Source organism: Desmodus rotundus, chromosome 6 (genome assembly GCF_022682495.2).
Source record: "Desmodus rotundus isolate HL8 chromosome 6, HLdesRot8A.1, whole genome shotgun sequence".
NCBI classification, from domain to species: Eukaryota; Metazoa; Chordata; class Mammalia; order Chiroptera; family Phyllostomidae; genus Desmodus; species Desmodus rotundus.
The window spans coordinates 116,269,553-116,297,344 of NC_071392.1; the positions used below are offsets into that span (position 1 = coordinate 116,269,553).

General features: G+C 45.8%; 1 protein-coding gene and 1 pseudogene across 1 annotated transcript in view; one reads left to right on the forward strand and one right to left on the reverse strand.

Moving 5' to 3' along the window:
• Positions 1-1,509: 1,509 nt before the first annotated feature.
• LOC112303850 (signal-regulatory protein beta-1-like) overlaps positions 1,510-27,792 on the reverse strand; it is a 47,908-nt gene continuing 21,625 nt past the window's right edge. Inside the window, exons 5-6 of the mRNA XM_053926860.1 lie at positions 2,916-3,025; positions 1,510-2,270 (exon numbers count right to left, since the gene is read on the reverse strand). Of these exons, the coding sequence (XP_053782835.1) occupies positions 2,919-3,025 (107 nt within the window). The 3' untranslated portion in view covers positions 1,510-2,270; positions 2,916-2,918. The remainder of the gene's footprint in view (positions 2,271-2,915; positions 3,026-27,792) is intronic.
• LOC112303612 (L-aminoadipate-semialdehyde dehydrogenase-phosphopantetheinyl transferase pseudogene) lies at positions 16,718-18,295 on the forward strand (annotated as a pseudogene).

Sequence of the window (27,792 nt, forward strand, 5' to 3'; positions counted from 1 at the left end):
TCATTGTAACGAAGACATGAACTACTCAGTTATCGATGTCATTAGACTATTAAATTATACTGCAATGACATCGGGGTGATGGGCGTAGAAAGTGTGGCATGTACGGCATGAGGTCAGGAGTGACAGCGCCTTATGTCCCATCTTCCTTAGCGGGACGTCCATACGTAAACCCCAAGGGTCAGAGATCCAGAAGTGCACTAGAAGTGCGTTGTACGAGGTGTGACAGTAAACTCTAAAGTAATCAGTTCACAGAGTTGAAAGTGGCTGCCCCCTGGACGTAGGAAACAGTGGGTGGCTCGGGAGACTCCAGTCTTCACATGTAGAACTTGTGAACTATTTGATTCTTTAAACACGGCACATGTAACTTGGATACAGGGAGAAACTAATCATAGATAATTACTGTCTAAAGTGTTGCACATAAAAAGTGTACATACTATTAGCACTAGTAAGGGTTTCATAAGCTTGGTGGACATAGAGTGATGATTGAAATCAATCGCCATCCTAAACAGTAGTCAAAAAACACTAGTAATAGTAATTACTGTTTTTAAAGTTTTACATGGACAAAACCAGGGGGGAGGGTGGAGGTGGGGGAGGGAGGTGGGTTCAGCTGGGGTGGGGTGGAGGGATGGGGAGAAAAGGGTGCAACTGTAATTGAATAACAATAAAAATTTTAAAAAAATTTCAAAAAAAAAGTTTTCATGAACTAGAAAGTGTTAAACATAGTTCTAATTAGAGATACCTAAGACCATTAAGGGGAAAAATTGTGTATTGAGAGTCAAAAAGTAAACTTTAATAGATTATATCATGTCCATCAATGAAAAAACTTAATAGTCTAAAGATATAAATTTATCTGAATTAATATATAAATTTAATACAGCCAAATAATAATTTTAATATAGTTTTTCATGAAATAGGAGAAAGTCATTCATTCATGGACAGCAGTGGGGTGTTGCGGTGGTGAGGGGTGAGGGGTATAGGGGACTAAATGGTTATAGAAAAAGTACAATAAAAAATATAAAAAATGCATTTTGGTTAAGAGTAACACACAATTTAGAAAACAAGAAAAGATGGGAAGATTTCCCAAGAGAGGTACGAAAACTGATTTTAAAACTATTCTAATTAAGTCAAGGAAGTTCCAACAGGGAGATAGACAAGTAGCTGAATGCAACAGAGAGCTCATGAAAAGAAGCACATATTTACGCAAACTTGACCTACGGCAAAGGTGGCTGTGTGGACCAGTGAGTGCAGGGTGATTTACCCTTGCGGAAGGAAAAAGGATCCCGACTACCTAACACACACACACACACACACACACACACACACGGGAAATAGGCCTAAATCAAAGGCATCAATTACAAGAGTGAAGCTCGATCGAACATTGAAAACCATTTTTGGTGAAACAAAAAGCTCCCCGATGACACCGGCCTGCTTCTCTGTGGCCCACACTAGGGGGACAGGAGGGCTCTCCCATGGGTGCCATGGAGCAAAAATCAGTGTTTGTTGCAAAACATTAGGTAAAGGTTTAATACAATACAAATTGTAGAACATCTTACAATAGAAAACCATAGAGCATGGAAAATAAAATGGAGCTACATGTATCAACATTATTAAAACACAAAAGTGTTAAACAAAAAAGTTCCGGAATGTTGTATACAGTATAATAGCATTTAAAGAAAATTTAAAACATGCAAAGTAAAATGACATATTTCATAAAGATTTTATATATATTGTAAAAGTATAAAATTATGCTCAAGAAAATAACATCAAGTTCAGAATAGATTTTTCAAAATGAACACAAATCATAAGGCAAAATGTTACTGTTTTGCAGATTTGGTGGTGGGTCCATGGGGTTTTTTTACATTACTCATTATATATTTCAGGATACCAAAATGCTTAATCTTCTTAGTGATTTTAAATATCTATGTGCTAAAATGAAATCATGCTTACAAATCTCTGCATAAAATAAAATCTCTGAATATTAAAGGTTGTTTACAATCAGAAAGAATGGAAACCCACTCACTGCCTTGCTCTGAATGGGCCTCTTTTGGGGGGAGGCAGGGCCAGTTTGAAGGTCAGCGCATCTAGGTCCAGGCCTCTCAGAGTCCACGTGATCAAGCCCATCTTTGACTCAGGTTCATTGTCAGAGAGAAGGACCATCAGGGGGGTATGTGGAGGAGCATGTTCCTGGTTCAGGTGGGGCTGGCAGAGTGAAGGGCCAGGGTCTTGGGTCACCTGCAGGTCCTCCCAGCTTCTTCTCTCCAATGGAGCCCCTTGGAGAAGGCAGGAGACAAGGTATCACAGGGCATGGAAAGATGGAGTGAATTAATTAATTAACTCTGATATTAATTCCACAAATATTTATTGAGCACTTGCCAAGTGGCAAGCACTATGACCTGGGTTGGCACAGATCAGAAATCAAGCCCCTACTCAGTTTACCCAAACCCCTCCTCTTTCTGCTCCCCCTTTCATACCCACATTCATCTTCACCACTGGTCAGCACCTCCACGGCTCTTGGGTTGGATTAGCTAATTTTAGTTCTACTTTTCTGTTCATACCAAACATATATCATATGAAAACTGAACTATGGCACAGTTTATGGAGGACTCTTTTCAGTTTGGGTCTATAAACTTCAGCCTTTATCCCACCTCCACACTTGGGACCACCATCTCCAGGGTCCCAGGGAACTTTATTTGAAAACTTTCAAATCCCAGGACACCACACAATGTGGAAGACTTGGAAGCCTCTGAGATTCCAAATACATTTAGAGAAAATAAAAGCGTTCACAACTTCTGTTGAGGCTGAATCAATCTTGTGGGGACCATGTGACTAGGCAGCCACACCCTGGACTTCTCCTGCCGCCCATGGGGTTTGCCCTGACCTTCCTCTTTAAGGATTAAGGCCTGCCTCCAACTCACCTGTTACAGGTTCCACCACCTGCGGACGTAGGTGACTGTGAAACTTGTCACCAGCAGCACCTTGAGGCCCAGGAGGAAAATCACAAAAATAATGGCAGATGTCTGGGGACCTAAACACCAATGGGCAGAAGGAGACATCACATGAAGTTTTGTGAGTTTAAATACCACACAGCACTCAGGAGACGGAGGTGACTCAGCTGCTCACCCAGTGCTGAAAGAGAGTCCTCATAACTTCTTGCTGTGAAAACCAGCAGGGAGTGTGGTTGAGTGAGACAGAGAGTGGCTGGAATCTTGGGCATTCTTTTTTTTATTTTTAAAAAATAATTCTCTAGATATTATGTTATTACTTTTATTGAATTTATTGGGGTGACAATCAGAGAAAGAGAAATACCATATAATTTCTCAAATATATATATCATCTAATGAACAAAATAATCTAACAAACAAAATAGAAACCAGGCATCCCTCTTAAAGGCCCACACCCAGATTTAATCAGACTCACTCTCTTAGAGCTCCAGCACTGGGGCAGCAGCCTGAAAGGTGCCAGGGGATGGAAGGAACTGAAATGTCTGGCTTTGCGGTGAGGCTAGAGAGGCAGCTTTTTCCCAGACAGAAATGCTGGCAGAAGCCATTGATCCCCTGCTGAGCCCTCCCCTGATGGCACAGGTGAGCACTATGTCTGAGTCTCTATCAACCTGGTTAACATTGTTAGCCCCTCCCTGGTGATTCCCTGAGACCCCAACCCCCACAAGTTGTGGGCCTACCCAGGCCATTTCTATGGATTTCCTTAGAAATGGCCTATCTTGGCTTATTCTCCAGACTTTCTAAATCTCTCAAAGGACCACAAACCCCTAATAAGCTGCATCTGGCCTCGGTGCCCCAAACCTCTTGCTAAGTGGCCCCAGGCCCAGCATTAGCGGCGGCCAGCTTCAGTATGCAGCTGGGCCTCTCCCAGGCACCTCCAAGCCCAGCACAAGTAGCACCCATCTGCTAATTACTTTGTAGCTCATGCCAGGTAGCCCCAAGATGGGCCCAGGCAGTGGCTGATCTTTTTCTGCACCTCCAGGGAAACCCCAGAGCCAAGGAACCCAGTGAACAGCTTTAGACAACAAAGGAATACAACTCAACCACCGCCAATATTGAGAGGTGGTCTCATTGGGCACCAGAGCCCCAGGGAAGTGAATCCCACTCTGTGGGGGTCAGCCCCTGCATGGCGACTCCTTTGCTGTAGTCACAGCCAGTCCTCTCAGCTGATTGGCCTGGGGAGAGATTCCTGCCATTGATGAACCAACAGCAATCAAAACTCAACCACAACAGGAGGATGTACACATCCCACACTGGGGGAGCACCTAGAGCACCCAGGTAGGGTGACCGGGAAGGCTGTGCCACTGGACACTGCAGGACACCTACTACATAAGGCCACTCTACCAAGACTGGGAGACATAGCACCTCTACCTAATCCTTAGAAACACACACAGGGAGGGAGCAAAAATGAGGAGACAAAGAAACATGTCCCAAATGAGAGAACAGAGCAAAACTCCAGAAAGAGAACTACAAAAAATGGAGACGAGCAATCTACTAGATGTAGAGTTCAAAACACTGGTTATAAAAATGCTCAATGAACTTAGGAGGAGAGTAGGTGAACTTAGTGAGAACTTCAATAAAGGGATAGGAAACATAGAGATGCAAGTATAACCCCTGGCTGGGTGGTGAAGTTACTTGGAGTGTCATCCCATGAACCAAAAGTTTGTAGGTTTGATTCCCAGCCAGGGCATGTACCTAGGTTGTGGGTTCAATTTCCAGTTGGGGTGCATATGAAAGGCAACTGATTGATGTTTCTCTCTCATATTGATGTTTCTCTCCAATTTTAGTATATGTGCTGCCAAAGCGAGCACTTGATGTTTCTCTCTCTCTTTCTCCCTTCCTCTTTCTCTAAAATCAATAAATATATTCTTGGGTGAGGATTTAACAAAAAGTGAAGATAGAAAACGTTAAAAAAGTCAGAAATGAAGATACGTTAACTGAAATCAAGAATACATTGTAAGAAATCAACAGTAGAGTAGATAAAGCTGAAGATCAGATCAGTGATTTGAAAGAGAAGGAAGCAGAAAACACCCATTCAGAACAGCAAAAAGAAAAATAGTCCAAAAAAATGAAGATAGTTTCAGGGCCTCTGGAACTACTTCCAGTGTACCAACATTCACACCATAGGGATTCCAGAAGGAGAACGGAGAGAGCAAGAAATAGAAAACCTGTTTGAAAAAATAATGACAAAAGACTTCCTTAACCTGGTGAAGGAAATAGACATGCAAGTCCAGGAAGCACAGAGAGACCCAAACCAGATGGACCCGGAGAGGCCCACCCCAAGACACATCAAATTAAAATGCTGAAAGTTAAATACAACAAGAGAATCTTTTTTTAAAAAAAAGCAGTAGGTTACTTACGAGGGAGCTCTCATAAGACTCTCTCAGCTGATTCTCAATAGAAACTTTGCAGGCCAGAAGAAATTGGCATGAAATATTCAATGCGATGAACAAAACAAAACAAAACAAAACCAAAGTGATGAAAAGCAAGGACCCACAACATGGTTACTCCACCCAGCAAAGCTATCAATGGACAGATAGAGAGCTTCAGACAATGAAAGCTAAAGGAGTGTATCACCACCAAACTGGCATTATAAGGAATAAAGGGTATTCTTTAATAAGAAGGAAAAAAAGATAAAAAATATGAAAAATAAAATGGCAATAAATATGTATCTGTAACAATTACTTTAAATGCAAATGGATTGCATGTTCCAATCAAACGACATTTTGTGGCTGAACAGGTAAGAAAACAAGACCCTTACATATGCTGTCTGCAAGAGACTCACTTCAGATTGAGAGACACACAGACTGAAAGTTAAGGGAAAGAAAAAGATATTTCATGAAAATGGAAACAAAAGAAAACAAAACATGTGGGGGCAGCAATACTTACACCCCACAAAATAGGCTTTAAAACACAGGTGGCAAACACAAGGCCCTCGAGCCGAATGCGGCCCTCCACCTTGTTTCTACCCAGCAGCAGCGCTGAGCTCCTTGCCCCTAGTTAAGGAGTAGTTACATCTATACAGTCCTAAAATTGCATTCGGCCCTTTGAAGGCAACCACCAGGCTGCTGTGGGCCCCGGTGAACATGAGTTGGACACCTCCCCTTTAAAACGAAGGCTACAACAAGAGACAACAAGGGACCCAGCAATTCCTCTTCTGAGTATTTATACAAAGAACCCAGAACACTAGGTTGGAAGGACATAAGCATCCATATGTTCACTGTGGCATTATTTACAATGGCCAAGATATGGAAGCAACCTGACTGTTCACCAATAAATGGGTAGATAAAGAAGAAGTGGTGCATATGTAAATGAAATATGACTCAGCCATGAAAAATGAAAGAAATCTTGCCGTTTGTAGCAACATGGATGGATGTGGAGGGCATTGTGCTGAGTGAAATATATCAGACAGAGGAAGACAAATGATTTCACTTATATGTGGAATCTAACAAACAAACAAACAAGCCAACCGGGAACAGACCAACAGATACAGGTAATATTTTGATTGGAGGGCTTTTGGGGAGATGGGTGATAAAGGTGCAGGGATTAAGAAGTACAAACTGATGATTACAGAATAGTCACAGGGATGTACATTGTATATAATATTGTAACAGTCAGGTACCATGTCAGATGGGTAGTAGATTTATCCCGGTGGTCACTGTGTCTGTTGTATAAATGCCCAGTCACTGCACTGTACACCTGCAACTAATGTAATCTTGTGTGTGAGCTGTAATCCAAACATAAATCTTATCTAAAAAATAAAGTGCATAACTTTGGTGTATGGGAAGGCAAACAAGAAGGAAGAAGTGTGTTATTAAAACTGAGCAGTGAAGGGAGAAAGGAAAAGGGGGAGAGAGGGAAATTTAGGGTCATGAAAGCAAAAGAGAACCAAAGACTTCGAGGACTCAGAACCTTTCTCCCACCATCAAATCTAACCAGTAAACTCCACCAACACACAAAGATTAACCAGCACTGACAGAGAGAGGCCCATATAAACCCATATATATTATAAAACACTGCAGCACTATATAAACATGACCAAAATATTGTGCATCCTTACATGAAATCATTCGTCCAGGACTATGGTGAGCAGAGACCTCAGGGTCCATGCAGGGTGTGGCCCCACGGTGCAGAGGGTAACCCAGGCCCTTCCACGTTGCCCCACTCACTACCCCAGATGACCCATGCACCATCCCCAGTGTCATACTGGGCAGATGTGCTGGGCCACATGCACTGAGAGCAACAGGAGGTGGCAGGCTGTGCTGAGCAGCAGCAGGAGATGAGACTCAGAGCACCCAAGGGGGTCTCAGACCAGATGGTGCAGACACAGCTCTCCTGTGCTCCCGCTCAGTGCAGCTCCGACCCCTAGAGATGACACCAGGTATAAGGTACAAGTAGACGAGGGCTCTGAGCGATGGAGGAGGGAGGCAGATGGACTCGGACCTGAGGACTGGAGGAAGAACACAGTGACAGGCTTCAGAGGTGGCACGTCCCTGGATCTCCAGGCACAGAAGGTGACTCAGGTGTGGCTTGGGAAAGACAAAAATGCTAAAATCAGTGATCTACGTTCCCATCACAAGAATCAAGAAAAGGGGGATCAAAGTCAACCCAAAGGGCAGAAGGAAGGAATCTGTGAAGTTAAGAAGAGAAAAATCAATGAAATAGAAAACAGAAACAATAGAGAAAATCACTGAAACAAAAAGCAGGTTCCTGAAAGACTAATACAATTGAAACATTGATCAAGACTGACAAATAAACACAGAGAAACGACACATTTCCCATATCAGACACAACACTGGGATGTCACTTCAGACCCTGCTCCATCAGAAAGACACTAAGGGAATGTTATCAACATCCCCACGGGCAGAACTTGTGATGATTGCTGGTTGGTCGTCACAACGCTGGGGAAAAGGGGGCCTGTGCTGTGACCACCCGTGGCCCCTTGGATGCCTTGTCCTGACTCAGACTCCACGTCCTCAGGGCTCCCCCTCTGCAATTTCACAGAGCAGCAGCTTCGGGCATTTGCCAGGTGACCTTACTGATTCAGATGGAAAAGTCTAGGATGGAGTAGAGACCAGGAGGAGGTTGGGAAGAGCAAGGAGGAGGGAGGGGCTGCCGTGGACACTGGGTGCAGGGACTGTTAGGAGAAGGAAGGGAGAGGCAGGAGCTCACGATCTCTGTGCCTCCGTTTTTCTTCCTTTAATGTGTATTGATGTCAAAAGATGTATAAAAATATGTACCAAACTCTTACCACTGGCAACTCTTGGAGTGTGGGGTTTGTGGGAGGGGAGCTCTCTCAAAAGTTCTTTGTATTGACAGACTTCTAGAATATTCTATAATAAGCACACATTCCTATTCTTAACATTACAAAAAATAAAATTTAAATAGTGGGTAAGTTGGAATGTCTGAGATCTTCCTGCCAATGGCATGGATGGAACTGGAGAGCATTATGCTAAGTGAAATAAGCCAGGCAGTGAGGGACAAATACCATATGATCTCACCTTTAACTGGAACATAATCAACAAAGAAAAAAGCAAACAAAATATAACCAGAGACATTGAAATTAAGAACAATGTAACAATAGCCAGAGGGGGTGGAGAGGGGATAGTGGGGAGAGGGGTCTATAGGAGCTACTATAAAGGACACAAGGACAAAATCAAGGGGGAGGGTAGAGGTGGGGGAGGGAGGTGGGACTGGCTGGGGTGGGGTGGAGGGATGGGGAGAAAATGCAGACAACTGTAACTGAATAAAAATTAAAAAAAAGAAGAAAAATATTTGGGAGAGAAAAAAAGAAAAGAATAGTGGGTCAGTTGGGGTGGAGGCCTCACCAGAGGGTCCGTCTGTGCTCGGGTCCTTCCGGTGAGCAGAGGCCTCCAGGGTGAGGTTCCTGCTGACAGCTGGCTGCCCATCGTGCTGCACCAGACAGGTGAGCACCACGGCCTCCCTGCGGGCAGATGACTTCACCAGGAGCCAGCTTCCCCAGGTGAAGGTCCCATCCTTGTTCTCCACGCGAGTTAAGGGTGTTCCTGTTCGCGACATATTTCCATTCTCCAACCATGTCAGCTGTAGGAGCTGAGGGTAGAAGTTCTTCACCTGGCAGGTGACGTTCACCTGGTTCTCTGACACGACGTGTTGGGAAATCTCCAAGGTGGGCGGGACTGAAACAGCACAGGGCAGAAGCTCTGATCTCGTGGACACACAGATCACAGAGGATTCCCCTAACGTAGCTCCCCCACCACAGCGAGGGGGTCATTCAGGACAGTGCTAGGTAGGCAGCGGGTGCTCAGAACTCAGGGTTCTCTTTGCATATGAATGAAATCACTAAGCTCAATACCCTGCACATAGTAGATGCTCAAGAAATGGTAGCTCCTATTAGGATAATATGACTGAAGTCCACAAGCACAGCCTGGAAAGCAGTTGGAACATACTAACTGTAGCAAAATAAATGAGTACCCCAAGCACATAGTAGCTTGGTTTATAGTAGGTGCTCAATAATTGGAGTTGCTATGGCTAAAGTAGATGAAACTACCAAGTACAATGGTAGGTGTTCACCTGGTGACTGCCATTAAACAGTGGTGAGTTACAGGCTCATCCAGGTACCAGGTGATGAGAAGGACTGTCAGGAATTAGATTCCAGGAAAATTAAGTCGGAGCAAATGGCAGGCAGAGGAGCAGACTTGGAAGGTAGGAGCCAGGTGTGGGCTGGGGCTGGGTGTGAGGGGCATCTACCTCGGATGATCTCAGACAGGTTGGCAGTCCCACGAAGAGGGCCTCCCTTCAGGGTGACATGGTCCACCTGGCAGATGACCTGGGAGCGGACGTCCCCCCGGGCCAGCGGCACCGTGACTGTGCTGGAGACGCTGTAGGAAGGGCTGTCTCCCTCTGGGTCCACGGCAGTCTGGGAGGCTGGGAGCTCATTCCCATCTTTGAACCATCTCAGGATGACGTTCCTGGGGGAGAAGCCGTGGGACTCGCAGGTGAAGCGCACTGTCTGCCCAGGTGCGGCCCTCCCCGTGGGGGCTGACACCACGGGGGGAGAGGGTTGGGCTGTAAAAGGATCACAATGAACATGAACATGATTGTGACCATCACCACCAATGACAAGCACGTGACACTGTTAAACACCTTGTCATGTATTACTTTTCATCCTGTAACAACGCTGGGGGCATGCCATTGTCCTCATCCTACAGAGCAGGACACTCAATCCTTGGAGATGAACCCTGAGTGAGAGCCCGGCCAACAAGCAGCTCTAGGCCTGAGTTCAAAGTCCACCTCTATCTCTTACCAGGTGATTTCCCACCAGTCTGGGCACAGGAACAGAACTGCTGGTCAGTCTCATTCTTTGTACTTTTTTAAAAAAGTTATAATTTATTGATTACACTATTATAGTTGTCCCATCTTTCCCCTTTGCCCCCATCTGTCCAGCAATCCCCACTCCCTCAGGCAGTCCCCCCACCATTGTTCGTGTCCATGGGTCATGCATAGGTTCTTTGGCTACTCCATTTCCTCCTATACGGTACTTTACATCCCACTGGCTATTCTGTACCTATTTGTACTTCTTAACCCCCTCTCCTCTTCACCATTCCCCCACACCCCTTTCTAGTCTTTCAACCATCAAAATGCTCTTCTTATCCATGATTCTGTCTCCATCTTTTTTGCCTAGTTTGTTGTTTAGATTCAATTGTTGATAGATACATATTAATTGCCATTTTATTGTTCATAGTTTTGATCTTCTTTTTCTTAAAAAAGTCCATTTAACATTTCATGTAACAATGGTTTGGTGATGATGAACTCCTTTAGTTGTATCTTGTCTGGGAAGTCTTTATCTGCCCTTCAATTCTAAATGATAGCTTTGCTGAGTAGAACAATCTTGGCTGTAGGTCCCTGCTTTTCATGACTTTGAATATTTCTTGCTGGTCCCTTCTAGCCTGCAAAGATTCTTTTGAGAAATCAGCTGACAGTCTTATGGGAACTCCCCTGTAGGTGCCTAAATGCTTTTCTCTTGCTGCTTTTAAGAGTCTCTCTCTATCTTTAAACTTTGGCATTTTAATTATGATGTGTCTTGGAGTGGGCCTCTTTGCCTCCCACTTGTTTGGGAATCTCTGTGCTTCCTGGATTTGCATGTCTATTTCCTTCACCAAATTGGGGCACTTTTCTTTCATTATTCCTTCAAATAGATTTCCAATTTCTTGGTCTTTCTCTTCCCCTTCTGGCACCCCTATGATATGAATGTTGGGAAACTTGAAGTTTCCCCAGAGGCTGCTTACACTATTGTTTTTTTTTTTTTTTTTATTCTTTTTTCTCCTTGTTGTTCCAGTTGGTTGTTTTTTGCTTCCTTATGCTCCATATCATGGTTTGATTCAAGGCTTCATCTACTCTATTGTTGTTTCCCTGTAAATTTTTCTTTTTTTCAATTAGAGTTTCCTTCATTTCTGACTGGACCTTTCTTTGTGCTGTTAAGGTCCTCGCTGTGTTCCTCGAGCATCCTTACGACCAGTGTTTTGAACTTTGCACTTGATAGACTGTTTAACTCCATTGTGTTTAAGTTTTTTTCCTGGAGATTTGATCTGTTCTTTTCTTTGGGCCACGTTTCTTTGTCTCCCCATTCTGGCAGCTTCCTTGTGTTTGTTTCTATGCATTTGGTAGAGTGGCTATGACTCTCTGTCTTGGTAGCGTGGTCTAATGTATTAGGTGTCCTGTAGGGTCCAGTGGCACAGCCTCCCCATCCCCCAAGCTGAATACTCGAGGTGCACCCTTCCTGTGGACTGAGTACACCCTCCTCTTGCAGTTGAGCCTTGATTGCTGATGGCAGGTCAATGGGAGAGATTTACCCAGGCCAGTCAGCTGCAAGGACTGGCTGCGACCACTGAACCCCAACCTCCACCCTCCATGGAGGATCAGCTGTGCAGGGGCAGGGTGGTGGTGGTGCTCCAGTGTGGCTGTCCATGTGTGTGCACTGGCCCTGGGTGCATTGGTCCAGGTGTTTCCTGGGTGGTGCAGGCCAAGGTCCGCCCACACCTGTCTTTTGCCCCAGGGCAACCTGCCTGAGCCATAAAGCTATCTGAGATGGCCACTACTTGTGCTGGGCTTGGAGATTCCCAGGTGAAACCAAGCTGTGAATGTAGGCTGTCTGCTTCTAGTGCCAGGCCTGGGGCCACTTAGCAAGAGGTACAGGGGCTGGGGGTGGGGCTCACTGAGGCCAGCTGTTGCTTATTTGAGAGGATTTAGGAAGTTGTGAAGCATGAAACAAGGCCAGCCATTCATATGAAAAAGCAGCCTGGGTGGGCCTGTATGTTGGGTGGGATGGAGTCTCAGGGGATCTCCAGGGAGGGCAAACAGTGTTAGTTAGCCAGGTTGATGGAATCTCAGATATGGCATCCACCTGCCAACTCAGTGGCTCTGTGGGGGGTGGGCTCAGAAAAGGGTAATGGCCTCTGCCTACCCTTCTGCCTGGGAGAAAACTCTCCCCCAGCTCTTTCTTTAATGCCAGACACTTGAGTTTCACCCTGTATGCCACTGGTACCCTCAAGTAGCGACCCCAGTGCTGGAGCTCAGAGGGAGGGAGTCGGAGTAAGTCCATGTGTGTGTTCTCTTAACAGTAACTGCTTAGGGCTCCAGAAGTTTCTTCTACCTACTTAATCCCCGCTGGTTTTTGCAGCCAGAAGTTATTGGGCTCATCTTACTGGCACTGGACTCTCAGCTGGGGGCCTGGTTTTGGTTTTGGACTCCTCATTCCTGAGATACCCCTCCCAAATGTTTATTCCCCACACCTGGATGTGGGACCAGCCCACTCTGCTTCTCTGCCCCGCCTGCCACTCTGGATGGATGTGGTTTCTTCAATTCCATAGTTGTCAGACTTCCATTTAACCTGGTTTCTGACGGTTCTCAGTGATGGTTGTTCCTGATTTTAGTTGTAATTTTGATTTGGTTGTGCAAGGAGGCAAGGTATTGACCTATGATGCCACCTTGACTGGAAGTTGTACTGTTTGTAGGTGACCTCTGATTCTTTCAGACCCCTGAACAGGAGCCGCGATTATCATACTTCATCAAGTGGGGAAACTGAGGACTCAAGCACAGCTGAGACTTCCCAAGAGCACACAGTGGTGGGATGACAAGACCATGGCTCAGTGAGGGTCTGTTCTCTCATTGGGCTCATCTCGTAATATCCTGTAAAGGTTGATTTGATCATATTATAAATATTCTATTAATCAATGATTTGATAAACATGACATTAAAATATTATAGAAACTTTCAGGCAAACGAGGACCTGAGGCTCAGCAAAATTACCTGGGTCACAACAATGACGTAACACCTGATTTGGGGGGACTACTCTGTGCTGGGAGACTCAGACAGAGCACCTGAGATCCTTTGCAGTCTTCTAAAAAGCACCCGTGGTGGTCACCATTTTACAGATGAGAGAACTGAGGCTGATAGAAACAATAGTCTGTCACCTCCCCCACTCATCTGTCCCAGAGCTGTTTCCTGGGGCCCCCAGTATTCATGACCATCAGCAGAGCAAGTGCCCACCTTCAGGAGCCAATCACTTACTGATATGTGCTCCCGAGAGGAGTGGCCTCCAAGTGCCCAGGCCTGGTGACCTTGTGGTAATAAATGGAAGAATGGGCTCCTGACATGGGTCTAGAATATGTACTCCTGCTCACCTGGGGCCCCGGTACTCTCTAGGAAGTGCCTCCCACCTCATCCTCAGGCTGTGGGGACAGGAAAGGTGGTGCACAGTGTTTTTGGGTGTGGAGTGACCCTTCTTTGCTCTGTCCAGGTCACTGTCCCCAGGCTGCTCCTGCAGGCTGCTCAGTGAAGGAAAAACACAGCATTTGGGGCCGTACACATGAATGTTTTTATATGCTGGGTCATGTCAATTGGGAGTAGTTTCAGGACAAGATGGGACATTTGAGTATCTGTCTCATTTAGGTTGTAAAGCTATTGGTGCCTCCCTAAGAGGACCTTCTTATATTTTTATTTTTTTCTGAAGAACATAACAATATATGATTTTAAAGAAGAGGACTGGAGCTTTCTCCTCACGTTGACAAGCACGGTGGGGTGGTGCAGAGAGGGGGGCTGTGATTTATGCTGCTTGGAGTTCAAATCTTAGCTCCCCTTTCCACTGAGTTCAGGTGCCTCTCTGAGCATCAGTGTCCTCACACAGCAAAGGGGCAAGAGAGGTCCCTCCCTCACTGCACTGGTTCTAAAGTGAATGCCACGATCAAAACATGGCCCCTGGCCCCCTCCCACCTGCCTGCTGTCTTACTCAGGTTGTCCTCTGAGAAGGCAGCTTGGGGAAGAGGAAGGAGCATCTACCAGGGGCAGCAGAGCTGAGATGCAGCCACTTAGTGCCAGCGATGGCCTTGGGAAGGGACGCACCTTTGGGAATTACTATAACATGAGAAAATTCAGGATAAAGCCACCTCCCTTGCCTATGTGCAGGGGTTGTGGGGAGACTATTGCTACCACATCAAGGAGGAAAATTGGCAGTTTCGCACAAAGTAAAATGCACGTACCCTGTGACGTTGCAATGCCACCTCCAGTGGGCATTCCCTCTTCAACAAGTGACACAAGACAAGGCTCTCCCTGCATCACTGTGCTAATAGCCAGAGGTTGGGACCAACTTATACCCATCTGTAGATGGTCAGTGAACGATGCCGTCTCCATACGCTGGAGGGAGAGGTGGCTGTTGAAGAAGGGGCAGGTGCAGGTGCTGATGTGGATGCTTGATTTGGGGGGATGAGGCTGAAGGCTGGGAGAGGGTTTCAATCATCTTGAGCATCAGCATCTGAATACGAGGGGCACGTGTAAACAATGAAAAGAATATTCTGACTTCTTGTTCAATGGTTTGTTGTAATTTGCTTTTATTCAGCTCCTTGCATATGCCAAGTCTTCCATGGAAAGGGGGTCCTGTGACAGGGCAGGAAGGAACCTGCTTGGAATCAGATTGGACTCTGGAACAATGTCATTACTCACTGGCTATGTGACCATGGGCAAGGCCACTGTCACCTCTTGGCCTCAGGCTCTAAACTGTACATGGGGTGGCTGCAGGGGCCAAGCTGGATAGTCAAAAGGTCCTTTGTTGGCTAACATTCCAGGATTCAGGATCCTGGGCCTTTGAGAGAAAATCCTAAATAAGCACGTTTGCTGCCTTAAAAGGAGAACACCTATGTCACCCACATGGGGAACCTCCTCTCAGGGTGAGGAACACTCTGAAAACACTCTGCTCGGAGCCTAAGTGACAGTGTGACTGGGTCCCTGAAATAAAGGGGGTTTATCAGACAGACACACAGTGAGCGCCCAACCTCTGGGCACCTCCTCCCAGCAGGGCTGGCAGAGTAAACAAGGGGTCTGTGCCCCTTAGGAATGTCATCTCACGTGATGCTTCTGAGGAGGAAATAAAGCAACACGTCCCCCCTCCCTGCCCTGCATAGATCTCTCCCACCTGCAGGGAAGAGAACGAAGGTTCATGGGAGAGGAGCTCTGCCTGCTCAGTCCCCTGCAGCTCCCACAGCACCCAGAGTGGAGCCTCCCAGCAGGTGTCAGTGAGTGTCAGTGAGGGGGACTCCACTGAGGGGAGTGCTCTCTGGAGGCAGAGGTGGGGTCTGACCTCGTGACAGGCAAGTGACTAAGGCCTTCAGTTCCCTCATCCCTGAAACCAAGGGGTAGATGGGGTTGGAAAAGACAAGGGCAGAGAGGGGGGTCAAGCAGAGGATGTTTCCATACTTTTCCTGCCATTTACCAGCCATGGGGCCTGGAGACCTCTCAAGGCCTCACCTTCCCTGACCTGCAGAAGGGGTGACATCAGACCAGGAATCAGGTCTTGTCTCTAAGTGCCCCCAGCCATACCTGATTCCTAGCTGCTGCTCAAGGAACGGAGATCTTTCTTATGGACTTGTTATCACTCGCCAGAGACAAAGGGCCCCGCACTGTACTCACCGCTCACGCTGAGCCGAGTGCCGGCTCCAGACCTGAGCTCCGTGTCGGGGCTTCCTCTGCGGAACTTCACACAGTAGTAGGTACCGGCATCTGCTGGGGTGATGTCACTGATGCGGATGGAAAAGTCCGTGTTGTTTCTCTTTGTGACGTCTGTAACAGTTGTTACTCGGGGGAAGTGGCCTCCTTTTTGAACATAGATTAACTCCCGGCCTGGCCCTGTCCCCCTGAACCACATGAGAGGCCCCACAGGGAGCAGGGAGGTCACGGTGCAGCTCAGAGTGGCCGTCTCTCCTGCTGCCACTGCCACTGACTTGTCAGGCTGAATCACCTGCAGCTCCTCACTGGCCCCTCCTGGAGGGAAACACAAGGCAGTTATTCATTCATCCATGTGTGATCCTGTGGATGTTGTCAGGTTTTTATCGACAACAGCTTTCACTGACAGAGTGACACCCTGGGAGGGCCTGGAGCTCAGCACACAGCATGTGTCATACTTGTCACCCTCACAACCTTCCTGTAATGTGAGATTCTTTCACAAATGAGGAAACTGAGGCACCAAGAGGTAAAGTGATGGGGCTAAGAGTAGGTTTAAGTCTTTCCCTGCCAAGTGGTTCTCCTTGGTGCCCACAGTAGAGGGTGTGCTGGGTCTTTTCCTGCGATGCTTCGCTGCCCAGCTGAGCTGTGTGGCTGCTGGTGGTGTGACCTCTCCAGCCTGAGGAGAAGGAGCCCATTGTCCAGTCTGTCTGTGCCCAGGACGCCAAGGCAGCCATGGCTGGTTTTTCATGAGGAAGAAATTACTTGTAGAGAAATTGAATATCTCTTGGAATAATATTTGTTTGCAGAGAACTGCAAAAGGAAAACCAGTGTTTTCAAAAGCCTCACTGAATCCTTATCCCATTTCAGCTCTAACATCTCTCGTTAAAGGGACTGTGCTGCACTTGCTGCTGGACCTGAGCTACGAGTTAGAATTGACACTATGAACGGTAGTTTCCCAGGGTGCGGTTCAATTTGAGAATCCTTTCTGAATATGGAAAGAAACTTTACCAACAAGGAATGAGAAGCAATCAGAAGCTTTAAGGATGGACGCGGCTGGGTACGTTTTACAGGTACTGGGCACTGAAAGGATCCCTCCTAAAGGTCACAGGTGGTGGACTCGGATTTGAATTGCACGACTTGAATTTGCTGTATCTCCAGGAAACCTGGACACAGGCCAGGCTTATAAAGAAATGTGTTGGGTTCTGGATGGAGGGTAAGAAGAGGGAGGGGTGTCTGAGGGAAGCAAAGCGACTGCACCGTGTTTTCTCCGTAGCTGTTAGGAAACCCAGGGGATCTGGACAGCAGGATGTTCCGTCCCCAGGTGAGTCCGGACCCTCCCGGAGCAGGTCACTGTCTCGCCCACAACGACCCAGCTCATCTGCGGTCCCTGTGGCCCCTGAAGGGCTTTCTTGTTGGGACTGTTTTTGCATCTCAGAAAAATTCTGATACAGAACAGTACACAGTCATGGTATGCTAAAGGGTAAAGTTAAATGCTGATACACTCAGATATTATTTCACCAAACACTTTGAAATAGGAAAACACAACATTTCTTATTTAAAAAGCACCCAGTTCAAGAGAGCTCAGCAGAACACATGTTCACCTTTTCTTCCCCCTCTGAATCTCGTTGAACAGACAGAGGGAATTGAAAGGGTGACAGAGTGCTGAGTGGCACGGGCAGGCCTCATTCACAGGCGTTGAGATGTTTGCCATCAGAAGGCAAGGAGCCTCTCCACCAGCAAGAAGACTGTGCCTCTCTCTATTACGGAGGCCTGGTGCTGAACCTCTTCTATCTCAGAGGCGTGCCTGCACATACTTGTAGAAAAACAGAAAATGGAAATGAGCAAAGAGGAAATATTTAACTTCTGGCTTTCAGACAGAACTATATTAGAGATAACTATTTCTAAAACCTTTTCTTGGCAAGTAAATCCATATTAACATGCTTGTTTTTTAATAAAAAATGGAAACATACTATTCCGTAATTTTTCCCCTTAACTGTGTGGCTACTGTTCATAAACACTTCTGCGGCTGACTTTCCCTGGCTGTAAAGCATTCTGCTGTGCGGCTAACGTCGGCTAGGGTGCTTTTGACCAGACAGAAGTGTCCAGTATAAGAGACCTAAGTGACCAGGCACATTTACTACCTCACACGCAGCTCGCATGTGTCATTAAGGACTCTGTCTGGCCTCAGGCGCAGTGTGTTTGGCCCCAGGCTCGTCTCCTGGTCCCGAGAGCTGCTGCCGCCACTGCAGCTCCGCATCCTCTCAGAATTGCGACTACACGTCAGGAAAGGCTGCTCCTCCTCCCACGTCTCAGCTTGTCAGTGAGGGTGCCCTTCACCCGGGTCCCCAGAAGACTCCTCCTGGGTGCCCTGGACTCGGGTCAGCTCACTGAGGAAGCGATGGTTAGACCCTGTGGGAAGTGGACTCTGGGGGAGGAAGGAGCTGAGGGAGGCTGGGGGGATGACACCGAGGGGACGCCCACCGCCTGCCCAAAGGGAGGGGCCACCACTTACTCCTTGTTCCTCTGGGTCAGACATTTGGTCGTCTGCTGATGTCACTGTGAGCAGTGGTGCGGGGAGCACCCTTGTGACCATGTTCTCAGGTGTGTGCTCAGTCATGTCCTTGATGGAGGTTCTGGCAGTGGAATGGTCGGTTCCATGGGCTCTAGAGTATTTAGAGCTACTGGAACAAGTGTTGCCAGTAGTTCCCCCAAAAGGCTGTGCCACTCACACTTCCAGCTGGTTTACATGTGTGACCACCTTTACCCCACCTGCATACTCCCTGGGAAACTGTAGGTTCTATATTCTCAAAAATTTAATCTTTGTCAATATAAGTGAAAAAGGTACCTTATTTTTAAGTTTTTATTTCTTTTACTACAAATAAGCTTGATATGTCAATGTTGTTATTGGATTTGTATTCTTTTTTAAAAAATGATTTTCCTGTTCATTGTCTTGCTTGTTTTTATTTCCGTAAATAGGACTTAATTCAAGGTGGGAACATAATATCTAAAATGCCAAGACCGTCCCATTGATGACACCGGCTGACACATGGTTGCAGTGCATGACTTGGGGAGTTAGTCCTGTTATTGTTTAATATCAAGAAGTGAAATCATTTCATTGTTGCCATTACTAAAGTTTAAAGTTGTATGTAAATTGTATAAAATTAGATACCTTGCTTAGGAAAAGAAGGGATGTTTTATAATTTTTTATTTTATTAAAGATTTCCCAAAATACTACACAGCAGAAAGAAAGAAGGAGCTCCTACCCTTTGCCACAACATGGATGGAACTGGAGAGCATCATGCTAAGTAAAATAAACCAGGCAGTGAAAGACAAATACCCTATGATCTCACCTTTAAGTGGAACATAATCAACAAAACAAACAAGCAAGCAAAATATAAGCAGAGACATGGAAATAAAGAACAAAGTGACAGTGACCAAAAGGCGGGGCGAAGGGGGTCACAGGGGAAAGAAGGGGGAGGGTTGAGTCAAGGAATAGGTATAAAGGTCCATGGACAAGGACAATGTGTGTGTGGTGGGGGGGGAGGACTGAATGTGGGAGAGGGCAGATGGACAGGGCAGGGGAGAGCAATGGGGGAGAAATGAGGACAATTATAATTGAAAAGCAATAAAAAAATTAAAGAAATAAAGATTTTCCAATATTCCAATCATAATAAATAATTTTTAAAAGGAACAAGTTGCATTTATAACAGGAAAGCGTTGTTATCCTTAGCATAAATATAATGGGGACATGCAAAAATATCATCTGTCATGTTATTATAATAATGAAATGATGAACATTGAATTAAGCAAAAAGAGTGGATATAAGTGCTGAGTCACCTCTGGACGTGTCACACTTCCCCAGATATCTCTGGCTGTGCACTCTCTGCCCTCATAAAGTGTCCCACTTCCGGACCATTGCAGGGTGGGACCCTGAGACTTCTCTAGACCGCTGAGCTGTGCGCAGGTGATGCGTGTGTTTTGTGGGAAATGCATTTAACTGTAAGAACCATCTGGAGCAACTTCCCTCTTCCTTGGAGATGTATGTGTCACGCTGGGCTCTGCCCACTGAGCCTGGGCACCTGAGTGACAGTGATGTGCAGAGCTCCCCACACACAATGAACATATCACTTAAATAAGAAGTAAAACATCCCTGGCTGGTGTAGCTGAGTGTATTGAGCATGGGCTGGGAACCAAAAGGTCTCAGGTTTGATTCCCAATCAGGGCAAATGCCTGCATTGCAGGCCAGGTCCCAGGTAGGGGGTGTGCAATAGGCAACCCTACGTTGATGTTTCTCTCCCTCTCTTTCTCCTTCCCTTCCCCTCTCTCGAAAAATAAATAAGAAAGTCTTTTTAAAAATAAGAAGTAAAACAGTGTTTCAAGTTCCTGAGATTTTATTTTCCCATAGCATAATCATGTTATATGGTTTCCTAGGCTGTTTGAAGAAAATACCGTAATCTCAATGGCTTAACCCAAAAGAAATTAATTGTTTTATAGTTCTGGAGGTCAGAATCCAAAGTTGGTGTTGTGGAGCTAAAGTCAAGGTGTCTCCCAGCTGCATTTCATCTGGAGGCTGTGCCCAGCCTTCCCAAATTCTGGAGGCCGCCCACAGGCCTTTTCTCGTGATTCCCATCTCCCTGTAACTCCAGCCGCTTGCTTCCCCTGTCACTTGCTCTTCTCCCACTTTGATTTTTTCACCACCTTTTGTTAAGAACCCTTGTGATTACATCTAGCCCACCTGAGAAGGGAAATATTTTCATATCAACAGCGACTTCCCCAAAATTTCTTTTACCATATAAAGTAAAATATTCACAGCTTCTGAGTAGTGACAAATAGGCTTATTGGGGGCGGGGACAGGACCAGTGCTGTGTTTACCACACCACACATGTCTTCTGTCTGTTACAGAAACCGGCTGTGAAAGCACATGTGTATGTGGTATTATGGGAATCTCTGAGAAAAGCTACACAAGCAGTGGATGGGTGAGAGTGTTCACAAAATAAAACCACAAAGCCATCACAGAAGGAAAATGGAATATTCACATGTAAAAATAAATCAAGTAACACACCTCCAAAAACCAACTGCTGAAAGCAGAAATCACAGGACCAATGAGAATGCTTTGAGGCAAATTATAAGGAAAACATAATACACCAAAATTAAGATGCATGCAAAGCAGTGCTAGAGGGAAATTTCTGGCTGTCCATGCATACATGGAAAAAGAGAAAAGATCATAAATCAATAACCTCACTGTACACATTAAAATATTAGACAAAGAAAAGCAAAATAAACCCCAAACGTAAGGAGGCAGAAAGAGGAAAATTCTAAAGTTTAGTGCAGAGGTAAATGAAATGTGAATTAAAAAACAACTGAGAGCCCTGGCTGGTGTGGCTCAGTGGATTGAGTGCCGGCCCGCAAACCAAAGGGCTACTGGTTCGATTCCAGGTCAGGGCACATGCCTGGGTTGTGTTGTGGGCCAGGTTTCCAGGTGGCAGAACACACATGCGAGGCAACCACACACTAATGTTTCGCTCCCTCTCTCTCTCCATCACTTCCCCCTCTCTAAAAATAAATAAATCTTTTTTAAAAATGGAGGAAATCAACAAAACCAAGAGTGTGTCTTAAAAATATTAACACAATTGATAAACCTTTGGTTATATTGACTAAAAAAAAATGAGAGATGATCCCAATATCAGGGAGAAAAAGAAGACATTTCTAACAATTTTACAGAAACAAAACTTATTGCTCAACAGTGGTGATGAACAATCCAGAAATGAAATTACGCAAACAAATGCATTTTCAATAGATGCAACAAATATAAAACAGTTAGGAGTAAATTTAACTATTGAGATGAAAGACTTGTACACTGAAAAGTTCAAAACATCGTGGAACGAAATGTAAACAGATTTAAATAGAAAAACACCTGTGTTCATGGACTGGAAGACTTAATATTATTCATATTATTCAGATGTCAGCAGCGCCTAAAGCAATCTACAGATTCCATAAAATCCTTATAAAAATAGCAATGGGATTTTTCAGAGAAATGAAAAAGCTTTTTTTGAAGTTCATGGAAAATCTGAAAGGACCACAAGTAATGAAACAATCTTGAAGAAGAAGAATGTAGTTGAAGCACTCCCACTTCCTGTTGTAAAACTTTGCCCAGAACTGCAGTAACCACGCGAGAGTTGTCCTGTCGTTAGAGCAGATGGAGAGACGGCGGGGCAGAGTGAAGAGCCTAGAAACACGCCCTCCATAGGGTCGGGCGGTGTCAACAAGGATAGCAGGACCGTTGAATGAAGAAGGCAGACTGTTTTAAGACCTGGTGCTGGGAAACTAAATGTCCACACATAAAAGAATGCAGCTGGACATTTATCTTGCATCATAAAAAATAAATGCAACATGAATGAAAACCCTAACCATAGAGCTAAAACTTTAAAATCTCAGAAAAAATTACCATAGGTGAATTTTTTCCTAACTTGGATTTGGCAATGATTCATTGGCTCTGACACAAAAAGCAGACAAGACAAAGAAAAAACAGTCACTCAGAGGAGAAGCAGCTGTGGCCCCGTCGATAAGTCCTGTGGTCTTTTCTGTTTCTTATCTTCTCAGGAGAGAATCTGCGGGTCCCCCGTGTGAAGTGTGAGCTGATGAAACCCTCCCACTTAGCCCTGTGTGCGATCACACAGCCCCCCGTGCTGCACAGGGCAGGTGCTTTGGTACCCAGCACACCTCGGTTTGGGTTTTTAAGTCAGGAAAAGAAGGCTGAGGAGAGGGAAGCTGCAGAGCTGAGACAAAATAGGAGGAACAGGAACGAGTCTTCAAGGGAGAAGTGGAGGGAACAGAGAAGGAGAGAAGAGGACTCAGAACTCTGCCGATGGGGCATCTCTACATCTCATGTTCACACCCCTGTCCTGGCCTCTCCCCTGGACTCTGGGCTGTATGTCTAACTGCCCACTCACATTTTACTTTGGATGAAAACACACATCTCAGTTAACATGTCCAAAGTGAAGTCCTGAATTCCCCCCCAGCTCTCTCGATCTCACCTGAGCACCGTTATTCTTCCAGATGCTCAGGTCACCAGCACGTGGAGTCTTGCCATCCCACCGGAATCCTGTGCATCAGAAGCCCTGCGGCTCCCCTTCCGCACGCACCCCGGTCTCCATCTTCCCCCGTCTCTGCTGCCTACTGTGCGGGTACCAGTCAGTTCTTTTCTGCATGAATGCTCTCCCTGCTTCTCTCGGTGTCCTGTCGTAGTCTATTCTCAACTAAATGCCACAATATTTAAAACCCGATGTCACATTATATCTCTTCTTTCTTCAAAACCTTGCAATGGAAATCTTTTCCCACAGAGAAAAAGCTTGAATAATTGCACAAAGTGGAAGATTCTACTCTCACGGAGTTCGCACATGCTGTTCCCTGACAGGAAGGCTCTTCCCCCAGATAACACTGTGGCTTGTTCCCGACCTTCTTAATGTTGGCTCAGACTTCCCCTTCTCAGTGGTGCTCACCTGGACATCCCTGTTTAACACACATCCCAACTAACAGATTCCCCAGCTCCCTTATTCAGCAATACTTTCCTTTCCCCTTAAACGTACCACTTTCTGACGCCCTATAATATTGAATGATTGATTCTGTCTAGTGTTTACTGTCATTTCCCCACTGGGATACAAGCTCCATGAGGGAAGCTACTTTGCCACTTCTGTTCACCAGCACACCCCGAGTTCCCATAATGTTTTGGTACATTGCAGGTATTTAATAAATATTTGTATTACACGTGACAACGGGGCAGTCACACTTCTCCCTGACACTCTGAAGTTCACCTGAAGTGGGAAAACTTGTGTATTTATGTCAGAAACTGAGTTTCCAAACTAGATGACTGAGTGGAAAACAAAAGCATCTGGTGCATGCGCAGGAAGCAGAAGAACCCAGGAGCAGAAAACGACACCCCCTCCCCCAACGCCCGCCATTCCCCCACCCATTGGCCCAAGTGGCAGAAATCTCAGGGGATGCATGTGGGGTAGTGGGGAAATCTATGAGCTCTAGGATCAGGCTGTTTGAGCTCAAATAACAGCTTTACCGTGTTCCACCGAGAGACCTTGAACCTCTCTGTGCTTCTTTTCTCTTCTGTAATTAGGGGTGACAGGGGAATCTACCTTGGATATAATGATCACATGAGGTAAAGAGATAAGAATTTCTAACAGTATCTGCACATAATGAGTGTTCAAGAAATTGACAGGTTATTACTCATTTTACTTCCTGGGGCTGGATGCTTCAACTGACATTACAGGGTATATTGTGAGTGTACACACACATGGATACACACACACACACATACACATATATACTACAATGAATATATATATATATATGTATAACAGATGAATATATACACTACAGGCAGGATTCTCTGTATCTTTTACGGAGCTCCCCTTTTTCCTCCTGACCCCCATCCATCACGGAAGAGGGACGCCAACATTAGAATGTACAAAATTCTCCTCGTTTTACCAAAGGAGAAGCTTGCTGGTCTTCAGAACTTGGGGGAGGGTAAAGAGCATGTTTAGAGAAGTAGAGGAGCGAGGGTGTCTATGAGACAGAGCGAACTAAACATCTATTCAAGCATTTCATGTGGACTAAAGTGATTTGAAGAGAACAAAAAGGAAGGACTTTTTTAAAATCCCATGTGTGGGGTGTGTGTGTTCACTCCCTCGCTCCTTTCATACACACACACAGATACACACACCACAAGTATGTATAGAAGTGTGGCCTCACACACTAGCACACAGGTTGTTTGGAGGATTAAAGGAAGTGATTGCACCAAATGAAATGATTGTATCGCACGCTCAGTAACACACTTGGCACTCGGGGACCATGCAACACACCACGAGCAAGAGTTCCTGAGTAAACGATGATGTGAACTCCGGGTCTCTGCGTGGCCTGATGGGTGACGACTATTCTTTGGTTTAGTTCTCTGTGTTTTCCGATTTCCGCAGTCAGTCTCCGCTGAGAAGCCCTATCACGTGGGTAAAAGAATGAGCTCTGGATCTGCTGGGCCTGGACTTGAGTCCTGCCTGAAAATCTGCCTCACCTGGACAAGACTGGGCAAGTTACTCTCTGTGTCTCAGTTTCCTCATCTGCAAATTAGGGATGATAGTCATAGTTCTCACACAGAGATGTTGTGAAGATTAGAGCATTTAACACCCACAAAACTGTCACTGTTGTGGTTTAAAGCATCATCCCTCTGATGCCTCTGGTACCCAGGTCCAGGCAATGGACTCACAGAGAAGAACAATGGACCCTGATTTCAGGCTCTCAGATATTGCACTCTTCTTGGCCTTCTGTGAGAGCACTGGGTGATGCTCCCTGTTTTCCTGGAGGCTCTAAATTTCAGGGACAGGAAAATGCCCAAGGGGAGGAAAAGGAAATTCTACCCTATCGTGTGCTCACCTGTGAGGTCCAGCAGCAGAGTCAGCAGCAGGCAAGGAGGAGGGAGGGACCAGGAGGCAGGGACGGGCATCCTGGAGGCCTGAGGAGCCTGCTCTGTCCTAATGTGTGCTGGCAGAGCCTGGACTCTGCTCTGTGGGAGGAGCGAGTCCCCACTTCCTGTGATAGAAGGGGAAGTGCCCAGGATGGGGTGCAATGGCTTGGAGTCATCTAGACTCGAGAGAGTTTCTACTTCCAGATTGTGACATAGAATTAGGCAGAGAGGGCAGCTACGGGGTGAAGAGTTACTCATCTTTGTTCTCAGAAAGACTTGGACAGGCCTGCAGGAAATACTGCTTCCCCTCCTGGGGCCTCTGCTCTCCCCTGGGCCCCTCCCCCCATCTGAGATCTTCATGGTGATGCTCCATTTGGGGGCCCAGACAAGAAAGGGCTCAATAGTAGGATGTGTCCAAGCCCAGGAGCCTAGGATGTAGTCAGCTTATAGCCCCCCCTTCTTCATCCTCACCGGGCTATTAAGGTGGGGAAAGAGAGGTTCACCGGAACCTGTTGAACATTGGGACAAAACCAGGCCTGCTCCCGAATGACTCCCTGTTCTAACCATTTCTCGCTGGAGCAAATAAAAACCCAACCGTACAGTACAGTGTGCACTTCACAGCTGGTACGGACCTCCATCCAACAAAGTGTCCAATAACAAGCAAGTTACTGTAAAACCAGGCGGCATCCACACAAGGAGACACTAGTCAGCAATACAAAGCAATGGTTTTTTACACGTGCCACGATTTTAAGTTTCTCGAATGCATTCTTCTCAGTGAACTAAGGCAATCGCAAAATGTCACATCCTGTATGTTTCCATCTATTTAACATGAAACAATAGAATGGAGAGCAGACTGGCCCTTGCAGAGGTTGGTGTGGTGGGGATGGGGTCACTGTAAAGGCGAGCACAGGGGGCTCTGTGGTCTTCAAATTGCTCTGCATCCTGGTCATGGCGGCGGTGACACACATATACACCTGAGGGACCGACACAGCACAGCAGGGACTGTTACAGCATTCAGCTGTAAGGACCAACCTCATAGTCATTGTAGTGCAGACACTGAGTGTCCTGTTAACTAAATTAAACTATTGCCGTAGTAGGGTGACGGGGAGTGGAAAGGGTGCGTGTGTGGCCTGAGGTCAGGAGTAACAGCGCCTTATGTCCCATCTCCCTTACTGGGACGTCCATCAATAATGCCTAAAAGGGACATAGCAAGAAGCGGCATTTAAAGGAGGCTATGTGAAGTATGGTAGAAAAACATTCACCTTCAGATAATCAGCTAAGAGTTGCATGCGGTGCCTCTGAGGGGTGGAAAATGGTGGGAGGGAGGGAGACCCCGTTTTCATACGCCGAGCTTACAGAACGGTTTGACTCTTTACACATGTGCACGTGTGACTTGGATAAAGGTAGAGACCTATTCTACATCACTCATGTTGTAAGTGAGGCAAAGAAAAAGAACGTCCATACTATCGCAGTGATGAAGGGTTCATAGGCTTGGTGGCTGTGAGAGCAATGATCAAAATCAATTACCTTTCTAATTGGTAGTCAAATCCAGTGTACACAGTAATGATAACTTTTAAAGATTTCATGACCTAGAAAGTGTGAAGATAGTTTCAGTAGAGATGCATAAGATAATTATGGGGAAAAACATGTAAAATTGTGAATTGAAAGTCTTAAAACATCTGAAAACTTAAATCGCATATCCGTGATTGGAGAAACTCAATGTTGAAAAGATGTCAGTTTGCCTGAATCGATACATATAAATACAGTGCAATCGAATGATAATGCTAATATGGTTTTTCATGAAACATGACAAAGAGATTTTTAGAGTTTTCACTTTACATGACAAAGGTAAGAATATTTGCCCCATACAGGTATGAAAACTGAATATAAAACAACATTAATTAAGACAGGGAAGTTCTGGCACAGACGGACAAGTATGCTCCATGGAGCAGAGAGCTCGTACAAAGAACCGAATATTGATAGAAACTTGATGGACAGCAAAGGTGGCCGTGCGGCCCCGTGAGTGCTGGGTCATTCATCCTTGTGGAAGAGAAAAGGTACCTCACCACCTATAACACACACACCAGGAAAATACAGCTGGCGAAAGACATGAATACAAACAGTAAACCCTGAGCAATTACTGGAAGCAGTTTTTGGGTGGGAACAAGGCCCCACATGATACTAACACGCTGCTTCACTGCGGCCCACACAAGGGGACCAAGAGGGACTCCACCATATGGGTCAAGGAAGCAAAGACAAGAATGTTTGTTCTGAAGCAGTACTAGCAAAACATGAGAGAAATCCTCACTATCCAGCATGAGAAAAACTAATAAATTGTAGCATATTGTTATAATA